Raw genomic sequence first — 17,186 nt, forward strand, 5'->3', positions numbered from 1 at the left:
CAGCTGTCATAGTGTAGACACTACCAACGCCAACGGGAGGGGTTCTCCTGTCACTGTTGGTAATCCACCTCCCTGAGAAGCGGTAGTTAAGTTGACATCTGTTGAGCTAGCACGGTGAACAATGGGGGTAGGTTGGCATAGCTACGTCTTTCACGGGGTGTGGATTTTTCACACTCCCAAGAGATGTAGCTATGCCACTGTATGTTCCCAGTGTAGTCCAGCCCTTAGAAGTAAAAGGGCTGCAGTGTCTTCAACTACAGTGGAATATACTTGTAGCCATATCAAGTATTGACTTGTAGTCAATTTGCCATATCAAAACGTAAGGCCCACCCATGTGCATGACTGTCACACCCTTCCTACACTATACATTTCCTGTTTGACAGTTTGAGGGTAGGAGAATTACAATGGGAAAAAATACATAATATAATAGACATAAAAATGTTAGTTACTGACAGTAAAGATTGAACAAAGACACACTCCACCAACTCAAAAACTTGAAAAGCATGGAAATAAAAAGTTAAGGGAAGAGTTGTCTGTAGTCCTTACTGCTTTCACATCCCCTACTGTGTCTTTCACTTCCATCTGCAACAGATCCCAGCTTCACTGATCTTGCACCGTAAAGCAAAAGCTTATTGGTGACTTCTGATGCTCTTGTATCAAGAGAGGGGTACATGTGAGGAGATTATTTTGCAGCTTTTATGATGGATTTCAGTGGAGTTTGATTAGTACAAGCAGCTCTTTAAAGAGGGGAGCACCGATACAGCAAAAAACAATGGCGAGAGAGGTGCCTACTAGGACTAGTAGTAAAGACAGGGCTTGTTTATACTTCTCTGCAGAACTACTGGTTGTGAACAGTAGCGTGCTCCAAAGTGCTGCACTGTTACTTCCTGGTGTGAGTGCTGCGGACACGAATTAAAAGGTTCCTAGTTCAAATTAAGTTAGTCTTCTGCAAACAGGGCTACCGTAATGCAAAACAGGAGCCTTTTAGTTTGTGCCAACAGCATCGACTCAGGGGAGTGACAGAATAACATTTTGGTACACACTCCTGTAACCTGAACTGTGGGGCAGTGTAGACATAGCCTCAGATTAATGTTTGCTGCATTTGGGAATAAGTGATCTTGAGTTAGTCTTCACAGCTGTGGCTGGTCCTCCAAATAATCACATTAATGGATGCTGTTAACGCTGGCTGAATAACTGACTATTTGGGTCAGGGGCAGGTCTGAAAAATTAAAGAGAAATCACATTGGGTCAACCCAAAAGGAAACTGTTTCACAATTTTCAGTGAACTGAAATGTTGAAAAAATTTTCATTTTCATTTCAAGGTTGTTTTTTTTTTCAACATTTAAAAACAGACTAAATAAGGGGTAGGCAACCTATGGCACGCATGCCGAAGGCAGCACGCGAGCTGATTTTCAGTGGCACGCACACTGCCTGGGTCCTGGCCACCAGTCCGGGGCCTGTGCATTTTAATGTAATTTTAAATGAAGCTTCTTAAACATTTTAAAGACCTTATTTACTTTACATACAACAATAGTTTAGTTATATATTATAGACTTATAGAAAGAGACCTTCTAAAAACATTAAAATTTATTACTGGCATGCGAAACCTTAAATTAGAGTGACTAAATGAAGACTCGACACACCACTTCCGAAAGGTTGCCGATGCCTGGACTAAATAAAACTCAGGGAAGTTTCAAAATCAAACATCTTTCTGCAATGAAAAAATATAAATATTTTGTTTTGGAAATACACAAAACATTTTGACATTTGCAAATGTTTTTTCTTTCTCGGACCTAAACAATGAGCCAAAATCGACCCAAATTCATGAACTGTTTCAGTCGAGCTGAATCTGCATTTGTTTTCAGCAAAAAAAAAAAAAAAAAAAGGTTTTGTTTTTGAAATTTTGCCAAGCTCTAGTGTTGCATTTAAGTTTTATGAGCCAATCCTCAATTTCATCAGCCAATGCTACCTGTCACAGAGTGGCTGGGCCCCTTAAGGGGTGATAGGCCACAGCCCTACCTGGGACAAGCTTAGCTCCTCTCCCCAGATGGGAAGGATGAGTACTAATAAATGAGGTCATGACTAACTGAGGCCAGGCCAACAGATATAAGGGAGAAGCCTGAGGGAGAGTGAGGAACTGGAGTATTACTGTCTCCCACTTGAGCTACGTAGGGCTGGGAGTGTCAGGCAGAACAGAAGCAACTGGCCTGAAGAAGCTGTTGCAGGTCAGTGCTGTAAGGAGCGAGACTGATTCCTGTAGGGAATAAAGGGACTCTTTGGATTATAACCCAGCTTCAGGAAGGAGGGCTAGGGACTCCTGATTCAATGAGAGAGACTGAACTCAGCTCTGAGAAGGAGGGACTCCTGACTCCAGGAGAGAGAACTGTTCAAACTGTAGAACCCTGGGGCCCGCTGGGGAACTGGTATGAAGTACTAATGTCTCTATAGGCTAAAGTGGATCCCCCTCCAGAAGGGAGATATTTTAAAATTACATGAAATTGGTGACATTTTTGAGGAGCCCTGGGAGAAAGGGAAACTGAGAAAGTGTGCTGCAGAACCACCCAGGCCAGGAGAGTGTGCTCAAGAGGTGGCTACCTATTTACACTACCCGTCTTTCAGTAATCTGGCTTGAACATCAATCAGTTGGTGCTATTGACATACTTACTAGTGCAGCAAATATAAAAACAATATTCAGAAATAGCCATTTCTTTTACTAACATTGTCCTGTCATAAATGCTCCTTTCAAGGAGACCCTTTCCATGCACACTTTGAGAAAATCGGAAATGTTTTAATTTCATGCTGTTCAAGTAATGTAGAATTGCTGTAACATCAGCGAGGTCCACCTGAGGCTCTTGTAGAGCAGTGCAACAAGAACACCAGAGATCAGTCTTAATTATATTTTTACAATATTAATTACAGGATATAAATAGTATTTTACATATTGAAATACCCAACATTTTACATTCTGGGTATAATCACATATCCTAGTCTAAGCCCAGCGAATAGTTAATGACTTGGACTATTCCTATAACAACTGGTTGCCAGGCCACCAGATAGCGGAGCCAATCCAACAGTTGCCCATACAAAACATGTGTACGCTCCCACCTAAACTACTGCTGCCAAGATTGTTTAAAGATGAAAAGAGATTTGGTATGACATCAGTTCCTTCAGCAATAAGCGAAGAAAAGTACTTGTTTAATGTTCTCACACAGAGTGCTCTCCGGTTCCTCTACAGTAGTGATACTCAGACTGTTGCTCCTGAGCCACAAGTGGCCCTTTAATGTGTCTCCTGCAGCACATGATAATTAAATCACACAGTATTTTAATATTCACCAATCTAAGTTATTAAGTATCAGGATGCTTTTACTATGTTATTAACCAATTAAGTTATCAACTTGCACTAAGTTATTCACTTATTTTCTGGGAGAATAATATATATAAACAGAATATTTCCCCTGTTGAACAGTTTAAATATGAATAGAACTATAGTAAATGAAATAATGCATTCACACTACTGTGGCTCTTTGGGTAATGTTGATTGCTAATTTGGCTCCTGAACCACTGAGGTCTGAGTTTCACTGCTCTAGATTACTGTGTTTTGAATGATATTATCATAAAAATTTTTAAAGTAAAATGTAAACAGTTCCCCCAATGGGAATTGAAATGGGTTGAAAAAGTCAGTAGGGCAAATTCTGCTCCAACTTGAATGGGGTTTCACAAATGCAGCAGCAGAATTTGGGCTACTGTCCTTCCTTCTGGAGAAACTAGGAGAGAAAACTCTTGTTTACTAACTAGTAAGAAGGAAGTAAAGAAATCTGCTGCTATTACTGGTATTTTAACTGGCCATATTTATTTTTATTTTTTACTCCCACCTCTCTCCACTGGATCATAACACAAACTAGCAAAGTCAAAAGAATTAAAAAATGGAAGTAAAAAACACATTGGTTAAGAAAAGGATACGGGTTACTTAACATCCTCTTCAAATCAACTTTCTCGTTGCAGTATGGGCAAATCTGCTTTTTGCCAACAATGCACCAACCTCGGATGCAAAATTCATGAAATCTCGTATCAGGCATATTGTTAAGGATTCTTTCAAATATAAACAAGGAACAATACATGCTTCTGTGAACTTATCTACAGATTTGAATTATTATTGATTGCGCACATTGCATTGCTATTTATCTCAGGCACTTACACAGGTCACTTAACTTCTCTGCATCAGTTTCCCCAACTAAAAATGGGGATAATGATATTTACCCAACTTGGATGAAAAGCATGCCACACAATTTCATATTATATTTATTATTATTATTAGATATGGGCCCAAGGCAAAATTCTGGATCTGGACATCCTTGAATTTAGGAATAACTGGAATCCAGAGCCAAATTTATTAGTAGCTGGCCCTATTCTTGAATGGGCTGAATCACAACCTCAGATCAAAATACTCTTGAATTTCCCAGTTTGGGTCTATAACTATTATCGTGAGAGTCTAAGGACATTGTTAAAGAAAAAAGAAGTGCAGTTGAGCATTTGAAATTCATGGAAAGTCAGGAGCCTTATGAAGTTGTTATAAAGTAGGTTATAATTTCTTTTTTAATTTGGGGAGAGGGGATTAAATGATTGATTAGTTGTAAACTACTTACATTAAGCTATTAAAAGAAGTGATATCAGTTACCTTAGAACAGCTTTAAAGGTCTCCTGTCCTTGTCATGCTTTCATATATTGAGCTGTGTTCCCTGAGTGATTCTGATCCCACTTTCACCCATGCAAATTTGGGGGTAACCTCACCTGAAGTCAGTCACATCAGTAACTAGGCTAGGTGAGTGGAGAATCAGGTCCCTTGGTACTTAGGTGCCTTAAGTCTAGGGTTTACATGTCTAAATCCCAGTTTTAATTCCACAAAACTCCAACCAAACCCTGTAGGCTACTAAACTAACGCGGTGCCTAAGTTTCTGCCTCTGAGCATGTGCACTGATGCCTATCTCCTGCCTAAGCCCCAGAGCAATTCATGAACCAGGGGAAGATGGACATTTGTCTATCTAATTTGCATGCAGAGCCCAATTGGGTAGACTGCTGAGAGGCCACCTACTGGATCAGATCCTATTCAAAATCTGGAGCTCACCTTAACTTTTAGCTCAGTAGTTAGCGCTCTCACCTGGGATGTGGGAGATCCAGGTTCAATTTTCCCCTCAGGCAGAAGGGGTGAAATAACTTAAACAGGGATCTCCCATCTCTCAGGAACGTGCTCTAATCATAGACCTATGGGAGATGGGGGCGGGGGGGGGGCTTCCTTAATCTCTCCCGCTGAAGCTCTTCCCCTTTGTATAAACAATTAGTGACTAGAGCAGGGGGGACTGGACCCTGGTTAAGGTGGGTGTCTTAACTACCAGGCTATAGAGTTATTCTCCTTGTCCCTGCATCCACCAAATGACTATTTAAGTTTTTATCCACAGTGGTACAGCATCATCAGGAGAGATTAAAGGAGCCCCGCATCAGCCCCAGACCTCCAGAGAGCTGGGAGACCACTGTTCAAATGCCCCCTCCCCCGCCTGAGGGGGAACTGAACCTAGATCGCCCACATCTAGGGTGACCATATTTCCCTGTGCTGAATACAGGACACCTGGTAAAATTAATCTTATTCAAGCGAGTTCAACGGCAATCAATCCGAACTACACAGTACAAACATTCAAATTAACATCAAGTTGACTGAGCCCTTGTTAAAAAGAAATACTGCGTAGTTGGATTCTTTTTATTTACCTTCTTATTTTTAAGGCTTTAGGGTTCACACAGGGAGAGGACACGGCCCCCCCTCCTGTCTGATATCGGGGGGTGACCAACCCTCCCTGCCCAGCACTCTCCGCCCTCCATGCCTGGCTGGGCCCCTGGAACAGACCCGCCTCTCCTGGTACTGCATCTTCCCAAGGTACCATGTGGAGGGGGAAACATAGGGTCATCCCCCCCACCCCCGATTTCTGCCAGGGTTCACACCAGAATGTGGCCAGCAGCAGCCTTTTTGCACTGTGCAGAATGGGACCTGCTTCCAGCACAGTGTCGAAAGGCAGCTAACACCTCTAGGCTGTTGCTGGCCACCGACATAACCCAGGCACCGCCTGTCCCGAGGCTACAGTGCAGGCAGGAAGGGGTTAAGCCCTAAGGATGCATTGTGCACCAGGGCCCAGGGAACCTGACTGCAGGGGCTTCAGGGAACTGGGCCAGAGAGATGACTCAGCAGGGGCAGGGCCGTCTCTGGCTTTTTGGCCGCCCCAAGCACACAAAAAAACCAAACCAAACCTGTGGCGCGGCCAGAGCACGGGTGCAGGGGGACTGGCTGGGGGAGGGGGAGGGGGAGGGAGCGGGCGGGAGAGAGAGAGAGAGAAGGGGGGGGAAGGGGAATATGGAGGAGCTGCAGGGGGTAAAGGGGCAAAGCAGGGAGAGGACAGCAAGAGGGGAAGCATGTAAAGAGCTGATCGGTGGGCAGCAGAGGTGTCACATAACTGGCCATCGCCCAGCGCTTGCCTGCACTCACCAGCCACCACAGCGTGCAGAAACATAACGGGGGGCAGAGCCCTACTAGCCGAGAGCTGGCACCGCAACAGGGGCTATGCTGACAGCCCAGCAGGGGGAGCAGCCAGCCCCACCCCCAGCCTTGCACACCCACCAGACCCTCCACTAATCAGCTGGCAAGCAGGGATCCGACCAACAGCAAGACCCACCAGTACTGATGGGGAAGTGGGGGAGGAGAGACAGAAAATACAGGACAATTTGCCCATTTTTAAGAAAAAGTTGGGATACCTGCAGGAGGCCTTAAGTATGGGACTGTCCCTTTAAAAACGGGATGTCTAGTCATCCTACCCACATCACACATGAGTGCATTAACCATAAGGCTAAAAATTATAGTGTGAGCAACAGCTCCATTTTGTGTGTGAGACAGGTGCCTAACTCATTCCTGCAGCAAACTTCTTAGGTGTCTAAGCTGCCTGACTTCAAGAGATGTGTTTTCATTTGTGGACCACTAAGCCGAGTCAGGCACCTCCCTGCAGCCCAGAGGCAGTAGCCTACCTCAGAGAGGAGCAGGGCTTATCACACACCCAAGGCCGGCTCCAGGCACCAGCCCACCAAGCTTGTGCTTGGGGCGGCACCTGGAGGAGGCGACACGGCGTGTCACTCAGTCTCTGGCCGCCGGGGAGAGCGGAGCCCTGGCCAGGCTCTCCGCCCTCCCCCCGGCACTCTGGCCGCCAGCGGAGCTGCGGTGGGCTCGCCGCCCTCCCCCCGGCGCTCCGGCCGGTTGGGAAGAGCGGCCCGCGGCCAGGCTCAGCGCCCTCCCCTGCCGTGCTCCAGGGGGGTAGGGAGGGAAGGGGGGCGGCAGGAGGCTTTTTTGCCTGGGGCGGCAAAAAAGCCAGAGCCGGCCCTGCACACACCTCTTTTTTGGTTTTTCTCTGTCTAATGTGCTGGCTATTCCGATCTCCCCATTCATTGTATAGGGAGTCTAGGTGCCTAACTCAGGCTTTGTGGATCACAGTGGTGTTCCTGTGATTTTTTTTCTACAAGTTAGACACCAGGATGCTCAGCAATGCAATGACTAAATCCCTTGTGGATCAGGCTCTTCTATCTTAACCTATGGTACATCAGATGGCAGCAGCGGCTCAGTGAAACTGCATCTCTCAATGGCCGAACTTCAACTTGCAGCTACTCTGTTCTAGGGCACTGATTTTTCTGGGGAAGGCTATGCAAACGCTGCTGCTACGCAGTCAAGGTATTATTGGACTGTAGATATGGATCGCTACATAGAAAGTGGGCAATGGTCATAGATTTAAAGCCAGAAGGGACCATTATGATCATCTAGTCTGACTTGTATACCACAGGCCATAGAAATACCCAAAATTAATTCTTTAGGAAAAAAAACAAATATTGATTTTTAAAATGGTCAGTGATAGAATATCCACCATAACCATTGGAATAATTTACCTAAGGTCAATTACTCTCACTGTTGAAATTTTACACCTTTATTTCCAGTTTGTATAAACAGTAATCAAGTCACCCCTTAACCTTTGCTTTGTTAAGATAAACACATGGACCCTTGAGTCTGTCACTGTAAGGCAAATTTTCTGTTCTCACGGCTTGTCTCTGAACCCTCTCCAATTTTTCAACATTGTTCTTGAATTGTGGATATCAGAATTGGACATAGTATTCCAGTAGCAGTCTCACCAGTGCCAAATACAGAAGTAAAATAACCTCTCTATGGCTCAAGATTTGCCTGTTTATGCATCCAAAGAGCACATTAGCCCTTTAGGCCACAGCCTCGCTGTGGGAGCTTATATTCAGCTGACTATCCACCATGACCCCCAAAGCTTTTTCAGAGTCAGTTTTGCAGGATAGAGTCCCCCATCCTGTAAGCATGGCTTGCCTTCTTTGTTCCTAGATGTATATATTTACATTTTAGCCATCTTAAAAATGCATATTGTTTGCTTGCACCCAAGTTACAAAGCGATCCAGATCACTCTGCATCAGTGGCCTGTTCTCCGAATTATTTACCACTCCCACAATTTGCAAACAATCTGCAAACTTCATCAGGGATAATTTTATGTTTTCTTCCAGGTCTTTGATAAAAGCGTTGAATAGTGTGGGGCAACGAACAGAGCCGTGTGGGATCCAACTACAAATACACCCATTCAATGATGATTCCCCATTTACAATTACATTTTCAAACATGTAAAGTTAGCCAAGTTTTAATTTATTTAATATGTGCCATATTAATTTTATATCATTCTAGTTTTTAATCAAACTGTTGTGCAGTACCCAGTCAAATGCTTTACAAAGGTCTATGTACATTACATCAAACACTATTACCTTTATCAATCAGACTTGTAATCTCAGGCTTGTCCCTGTGGCGTGCCGCCTCCCGCAGCTCCCACTGGCTGGGAACGGTGAATGGCCACTGGGAGCTGCAGGGGCCATGCCTGCGGACAGTCAACATCTGTAAAATGTCTCACGGCCTGCAATCAGCTTACCCTGGTTGGCCACCACTGGGTTAGGTGCTTGGTGTACCTGAGTTTCAGTAGCTTGGGAAGCAAGCATTGCATGATAGCACTTAAACTTAGGTCTTCCACTAAACCTCATGTGAGCAAACAGGCAACTTATTCTATATCGCTATTTTTACCTTTTGTGCTGTGGTTTCTTTAATTGTGTTCATTTATTTCTCTTCACTTCTGTTCCCCTCCCCCCCCACCCAACTGTTTATTGCTAATCATTTTATTTTTGGTGCAACAGCAAGAAAAGAGGAAACCATTATTTCATAATTGAATTGAAAGGATACACATGATTGCATGATAGCTGGTAGGTATTTTCAATTATCCCTTCCTCATTTATGTCCACAAAGATTTTCTGTCTACAGACGGCACAGATGTCATTGGACAAATTTCTTGTAGGCATCCCACTGACATTATAAAACTGTTGAATATTTATAGTGGGGGAAACAACACTTTCCATTAGGGCCAAGGAGACACAAATAACTCAGTATAAGTCCACAATGGTTAAGGACAGGAATGAAAGAAGCTAAAACTCTCTTAGATACTAGTGACAGAATGTATAGATCCTGACATGTAGGTGGTTTGGAGAGAATTAAAATCTTCTTGCTGAGAAGAGAACTTCAACAAGTGTCTGCCTCTATTGCAAAGCGTGCCAAACATCCCAGACTTGTCCTTCACTAAGGACACCTACATTCCCTAACTGCCTCATTAAGAAGAAAAGACAAGAATTGCAAAAAGGGAAAGATTTAATGGCTCTTTCACTGGGTTTTGGAGAACTAAGAAGCAGACCCACCTATGGCAATGAGGAGTCTTTTTTGGTCTCTTGTTTATATGGAATCAGGTTGAGAGAAACCCTATTTTTGCCTTTTTTGTTTGGACCAGCCCTCTACGTTGCTATATAGGGATTGTGTCTCCTAACTCAGACCAGTGAATACTCACTGGTTATAATACTGTATTAAGAAATTCCTTTTGAAACTAAGATCAGTCAGAAAGTAGGAGAGTTTGCCTATGGCACAATAAAAGTTGTCTTTAAGGAAAGGTTAGATAAACTTGTAGAAAGAGTACGGGGGGATCTTTCTTCTAGAAGCATGGGGTACAACTAGACTCAAGAGCTCATTGCCAGTCCATCTGACTGTCATTCAACGTAATGAAACCAGCACTTATGCCTATAGTGGAAGCCACGTAATCAGAACAAATCTCTGCAAAATCTCTTCCCATCACTCCATAGTAGAGTCCATAAAACAAAAATATCACACCAAAAATCCATGGAATCTTCCGTCTTGATTCTGTATAACAACAGATAAAGAGCATATGGGTGTGTTTGCTAGTGTACAGAATATAGGGAGAAAGTATCAAACTGATTTTTACTCCTGATAGCTCGGCCTTTGTTTTTCCTCACTACAACTCTGTTTTCAATTTCCTTCGAAGCCAACTTCATATTTGTGGTGTAATAAGGAACAACATTAATCTCATAGAAGTATGCTCTAACAATTTCTGTTATCTTTATAGACACTTAACTCGACCTAAATAAGGTATTATAGAAAGTGCAAAATGGCATTTTTTTTCCAAGGGAAAAATCTTTAAAATACAAATGAATTAGGCGGACATTTTATTGTTTCAAGGAAGCAACAAAATCACCCAATACTTAGTAAAAATGTAAAATGCCTTTTAAATAAATGCGAAATTATTTTAGCTGAAAGAACTCATCCTGGAAAAAATGCTCAACAATAAAGTTCACTATACTGCAGTAAATGAAGCTTAAAAGCAGAAGCACTACACAAAAATAGCAGTCAGGAATTGTGAAAATACTGTGATCTAAGTCAAAAGCTTAAGTGTGATGTTAATAAAGCTTATTGTTAAGTCATCTTCTACAGTAGTTTACTTTATACAATATTAGTTATTAACAGCACCCAGAAGTTTATTAGGTACTTTATAGATCAGGTCCTTGTCCTGCTGAGTTTACAATCTAATCATACATACTGTACACGCACCTAAAAGAACAACAGATATTATATACACTTTGCAAACTCCCAAAGTTTTTCTTTGCCTCATCTCCAGTGTTCCCACAGCTCCAAAGCAATGCTGCCTGTAAATATTAAATGGGTACTATCCAGTCACTCCTGTCTGTGAAGTACATGTAATATTTTAGGCAGTTTTCCAAAACAGCCTCCTGATTTCATGTTTCCTTCTAAAAATCAGTACTACAAACACTGTTTTCTTATCAGCAACTGTAGACCAACAAGCCACTCTGTTTCTTTACTCATTTGCATACACAGATTGGGGGAATAATGCAATAACTGCCTTGAAGGAGACTCAAATAAGGGTCTTTTGTTCCCCAGCCATTAGTGGCTGCAAGTGTTGTGGGGGGGTCGCATGAACTTGGGAGAAGGTAACTCCTAATATTCCTCCATATAAATTTGAATAGTTGCTTCTGAATTGGCATTGATAGACTGTGGAGGTAGCAAAATTCAGCCTTTCAATCCAAGAGCAGCCATGTAGGCCAGGACTCCCTGGGAGGCCAGAAACTTCACCCAGGAGTACACTCTCGCAGATCTGGGAGCCTCCCATGAGGCCTAAGAATGCACTGCTAATTTTTGCTGACTGGGGGACACAAGGAGAGCCTTTAAAATGAGTGCAGTTGTTGTCTACATGAATTTGGGGGTGGAGAGGTGGGTTTGGTTAAAACCTTGATTGGATTTTGGCACAGGAAGGGGAATTTTGTAAATATCCTTAAAACAATTAATCAGTAGGCAGATGTGTAATAGTTTGTGGAATTAGTTGGGTTAAAGAGAACAGAACTGAGGGTAGGGGTAAGAGTCAAAATCAAAAAGGAAAAAACCTGACAATACAATAGATCAGTAGAGCGGCAATTGGACATAGCCATATATAAAGAGGAACTACAAGATGTGTGCTAAACATCACTCTGATCACCATGCTTATATATTTTATTTCTGTCCCTTAGCCTGTGTATGCATCATCTCCTGTGTGAATCCCATTGCAGGAGCAGGGCCTTACTTAACAGTTAAAATATACAGTTAAAAGTACAAACACCGGGATGGTATGTAATTTTATTTTTTCCCCTTACAATCCAGGAATACAATATATGAAGCCACTAAAGCAGTTTAAGTATCAAGTCTCAGGATTAATTGTGCAAAAAAATCAAGAAACTAGAGAAAATGTAAACCTGTGCCCTAAGCTATAGTTATTTGTTTGACGTGGGGAAAAGCTTAAATTTCAGGTGAATGTTTTCATTGCAACCATCAAAGTTTATAAAAATTCTACATAAAAGCATAATTGAAAGTAATAAGAGACACACAATCTGAAGATTACCTGAAGATACCTACCGAAAGAATAAATTAAATCCAAACATGGTAACATGCATAACTCAGTTTATAGATAAGAAGAAACCACTTGTAGACCAACCTGTGGATCAGAGAAAAGGAAACATACTGAAGATCTCCAAAAATCTCATACTGTATACTGTATCATATATCTTTTTACAAATTCAGTTTCTAACAAATGCAAGTTTAAAATGTCCTGTCTTTGTCTATATTCAAAATTAAACTGGGATTAAAATCCATTTGGATGGAAACTCCTTTCTTATCACAAGAAATGGGTGTATCACCACACTTGCATATTTAACAAAAATACATTGCCGAGAAGGTACCCTGGGCCTGCTCCACCAAAAGACGACTAGTGATTATTAGGATTTACTGCTGTGAGTAGTCGCTTTGAAGTAAATGGCCTTGGCTACACTGGCACTGTACAGCGCTGCAACTTGCTGCGCTCAGGGGTGTGAAAACAACAACTCCCTCCCCCCCAAATGTTATCTATAACAAGGTGACGGGTCACAAGTTCCTTACTGGGGGGAGGGAAGGGAAGGATAGGAATCTCATCTCTTAAACCTAAAATGAAATCATGTAGTGCCCAATCTTATTCCAGCTGACATCTATCGGTGTTTTGCCATAGACTCCAATGGAAGCAGAACTGAGGCTTTCCTCTGTTACTAAGAAAAATTAGGGACTTTCTGTATTTGAAAACAAAAGGGAAATACAAACTTTCCCCTAAAAAAAACTTTAATATGAAGCAATATTTTGTTAAAATTAGTATTTAATTATCAAGGTCTTGATAAAAGATTAGGTCATTTAAAATAAATAGATGTAAAAGATAGGAACACAGCAATTCTGGATCAGACATTGATCCAGCTGGGCCTAAGCCCTGCACTTGCAGAGATCAAGGGCTACTACAAGGTGTGGGAAAGTCTGCTACTCAACTATCAAAATAATATTGCTCCTCCCATCCCATGCACTACCAGTTGCCTCTGGTGGGTCATTTGAGGGTTTGTCTGCACTGGCAATTAACAGCGCTGCAACTTTCACGCTCAGGGGTGTGAAAAAACACCCCCCCCGAGCGCAGCAAGTTGCAGCACTGTAAAGCACCAGTGTAAACAGTGCCCAAGCGCTGGGAGCTACGCCCCTCATGAGGTGTTTTTTTCATGCACTGGGTGATTCTATGAACACCAGACAGGGTGAATGCAACCTCTGCATGTCACGCAATGTAGTGTAGGATTGGCATGTGATCTGCAGTAGCCAATACCTGATACTTCAAAAGAAGGCAAAAGGACTACAGAATGCTTCCCAATGTGCAGGGGGAGCAAGCACACACACTGTTACATGTACTCCTTTGTGGAGTTCAGCACCTTCTCCTCTTTAGTGGCTGGCATGAGTTATGGCTGTGCCTTCTCACTGCATTCTGCCCATCCCTTCCTGCCCCCTGTAGGGCACTGTTCACCCTCACAAGAGATGGGGAGCAGTTCCTGGCTTTCTTTGACTGCAGGAACTGGAATTCTCACTGGCCCTCACCTAAGCCATGCCAGTTGGAAGGGGCTTCCTGCTGCCTCCCCTTCCCACTGTGCACCTGTGTAAGGGCCAGGAAGAACATGATCCTAAAGTTCTAACATGGTCACATGTTATTTTTTGACTGCTGAAAGTGGAACCTAAAATTACAGTTCAGCCTCTTAAATTATCAGACCGTCAGCTACATAGGAGCAGCAACTTTCCCAGATTTGTTCAATGCTAATCATTGTTATCTAATTGGTTAGTTATAAATATTCATGTCTTAACCAATTTTAAAATTGTACTTTGAGATTTTCATTGCTAATTCTATAAAGGAGATTGAATTTTGGTGAAGATATTTCATTAAATCTAAAAAGAACTCATCTCTTCAAAGCTATTAAAGATACTCTTCATTGTGTTCCATACAAATTGAACTGTTAATTTTAATAGTAATTGCCACATATGAAATGTAGGAAAGTTATATCAAATAAATAAGAGTATAAAAATATGAAATCATGTCATAAAGATACAAGGCCTAGTATCTGCAATATATTAATAATTCTGTAGGATCACCATCTGGACAACATCATGTAACAACACATCTGCATTGCTGGTAAATGGCAACTCTAGCATCTGGATCATATTATTCCAAATTTTCCTCATCCATATATCATAGCAAGAGGAATTTCCTGACAAATCAGACAGCTGCCAAAAAGTAAAATGTTTTTTTCTTTATTGTACTTTAAATGAGCACAAAAAGACCTGGAAGTGAAGTCAGCATTGGCGTCCTAGACAGCATTCCCATTTTCGAATTATACAGATGGAACAAGTGGAACAACAATTCACACAAACATACAATGATTTTTTTAAAGATTATATTTGTACTCTGCCTCAAATTATCTTTTTTTCCTGTTATGAGTAAACAAGAACTTATACCACAAACAAATTCAGAAAAAAAAAGCATTATTGTGCTATTCCTTCCATCTTAAAGCAAGTGGTGAAAAATGCAGACATAAAGAAAATAACTGTTAATAATTAGATTTATTGTGACAGAATGAGCTCATCAGAACTTGTTAATTTGGCAACAGAAGCCAATGGGCTTTCTAAATATCTAGTTTCTTTTGATGCAGACATATTCAAATATTTAAAACATGTGCATGAAAGCAGTAATAACTCAGCTATGTGGCATTTAAATTTTAATGTAATAAGCTTACATTCAATTGTATGCCAGAAATTGGCAGAGATTTCTATATTAACCAAACCAAAATGACAATATTTTCAAGTTTAGACTCATTATTTATTGGTAGAAATCAATTATTTGTTAAATATATTACTTAATTTGTCAACTGTATTCCAAAGTACTCATTACATGGCAATCTTGCCACAGAGGATTTATGACTAGTAGAATACACAACTTATATTTATATAGTCATCTATGATCAGAAACATCTGAAATGATTTGAAGACAAATATTCCTTTTCTGTCCTACATATTTTAAAACTTTGTATTATGCCAGAAGAAAGCATTTTTCTCAACACAGATCATATATATTAAATATTAATCAGTGGTTAGCTTCCAAAAATAAGCAAACTCTATGATAAGAAGCACCTCAGTATCTGCTAGTCAGATTTTCCCTTGGGAAAAGACAGAGGGTCAAATCATTTGACAAGCTTTCTTACTATATTCTTTTTTTCAGTTGAAGATTCCAGACCTGACACTCCATTCTGTCACATCAGTTTGACATTGACTTCATTGGAGTCAAGTCAGTGTAAAACTAGTGTAATCGAATGGAGAAACAGGCCTGCTACTTGCACACTGAACTGATCACTTTCTGAAAATCAGGCTCTTAAGATATTTTTCAGCTTGCATATGAAAAAAAATGGAGGGATCCAGAATCATTACTCAACTTTGAAAAACTTGGACAACAAGTTTAATTTGTCAAGAAAACTAATCAGGATTTCATAAACTCTTATGCGTCTGACGAAGTGAGTATTCACCCACGAAAGCTTATGCTCCAATACGTCTTTTAGTCTATAAGGTGCCACAGGACTCTTTGTTGCTTTTTACAGATCCAGACTAACACAGCTACCCCCCTGATAATAAACTCTTATAGTTTCCTTCAATCTGCACCTCCATAATTTGGAAGCTAGTTCTCTCGGCCAACTAGCCGAGTTACAAGAAGTTACATCTACAAGAAGTACTGAAGCGAGGACTACTAAGATTTATTCCAGCATCAGGAAAACCACATTTTTTTTTTCCAGGCTCACACCCAGGCTATTTTACATTTGACCATCTGGTGGCTGGCAATTTCTTCCCTCACGCCAGAATTATCCACAGCTGAATTTTGGCTGGTTTGTTACAACAAATGCTCTCACTCCTTTGACACAGGAACCTTTCCCAGCATGCTCCTCTTTCAGTTGCTGGCCCTCTAAATTCTGAATAAACTTACAGAACGTATTTTAGAAGCTGTGGGCTGTAACTACGTCCCTTGAATTCAGTAAGTATTTGGGTATTTTTCCTCTTTTTAGACACACTGATGCCCTTTCCTTCCAGGTTTGATTTTTATGCTTCCTGTAGCCTATTTTCCCCCAAGTTTACCAAACAACTGGTAGGTTGTCAATCCCCCTCAACTCTTTGTCTGACTCCTACCTACTACAGTCATGCAAAGATCTCATTAATGAGTCAATCAAACAGGCATCCCGCAGAGGACATACATATCCAGCTCAGAATAAAGGAGACAGAAAGCATTTGGAGGTACCTTGGAGGGAATAAGAAGACTTAGGACAGCCTTCCATCAGAGCCTTCATACCACTAGGAATAAGAGTCCCTTTGTACCAGAGGCACCATGGTGCCAAATGGTTATGCCAAACCAAGCCACATGTGATGATAATCTGGTTCCCTAATCTCCTAGGGAAAGGGAACACAGAAGAAGGCAGTTTCCACTCTCCCTCCGATTACAACCACCTGCTTTTTGTCAGCAGACTAAAATTCCAAGCCTCAACTATACAGTTATTCTACTGGGGAGGGTTGTATGGCTTGCTTCTTTATCTGACCCCCTCCCCATCGCTCATACTCCCTAAGAAGTTAGCATTTAGTCAGCAGCATCAGAAACAAAAATATTTAATTCTCTCACATCTGTACATAGAATCTGACACACACACACAAAGTATGAGTAAACTACTCAGATACAAGTTGGATGATCAAAAGCTGGGTAGCAAGCAAGTACATGAGCAACAAGAGTAGAGAGCGGTTTTATCTTTATAATGTGTTGGGTTTGGGTTTTTTTTTTTAAACTAGGATTTAGTTAAATCTCACTGATTTGGTG

General features: G+C 41.5%; 1 protein-coding gene across 1 annotated transcript; it reads right to left on the bottom strand.

Annotated features, from left to right (window-relative positions):
• Positions 1–1,904: 1,904 nt before the first annotated feature.
• On the bottom strand, positions 1,905–12,396 carry RNF175 (ring finger protein 175). Its single transcript, XM_034771519.1, is given in 6 exon segments — positions 1,905–3,105; positions 3,961–4,062; positions 9,314–9,447; positions 10,185–10,286; positions 10,288–10,312; positions 12,371–12,396. Coding segments are annotated over 6 exon segments (510 nt in total). The 3' UTR covers positions 1,905–2,984.
• Between the last annotated feature and the right edge of the window lie 4,790 nt (positions 12,397–17,186).

Source organism: Trachemys scripta, chromosome 5, assembly GCF_013100865.1.
Source record: "Trachemys scripta elegans isolate TJP31775 chromosome 5, CAS_Tse_1.0, whole genome shotgun sequence".
Lineage (NCBI taxonomy): Eukaryota > Metazoa > Chordata > Testudines > Emydidae > Trachemys > Trachemys scripta.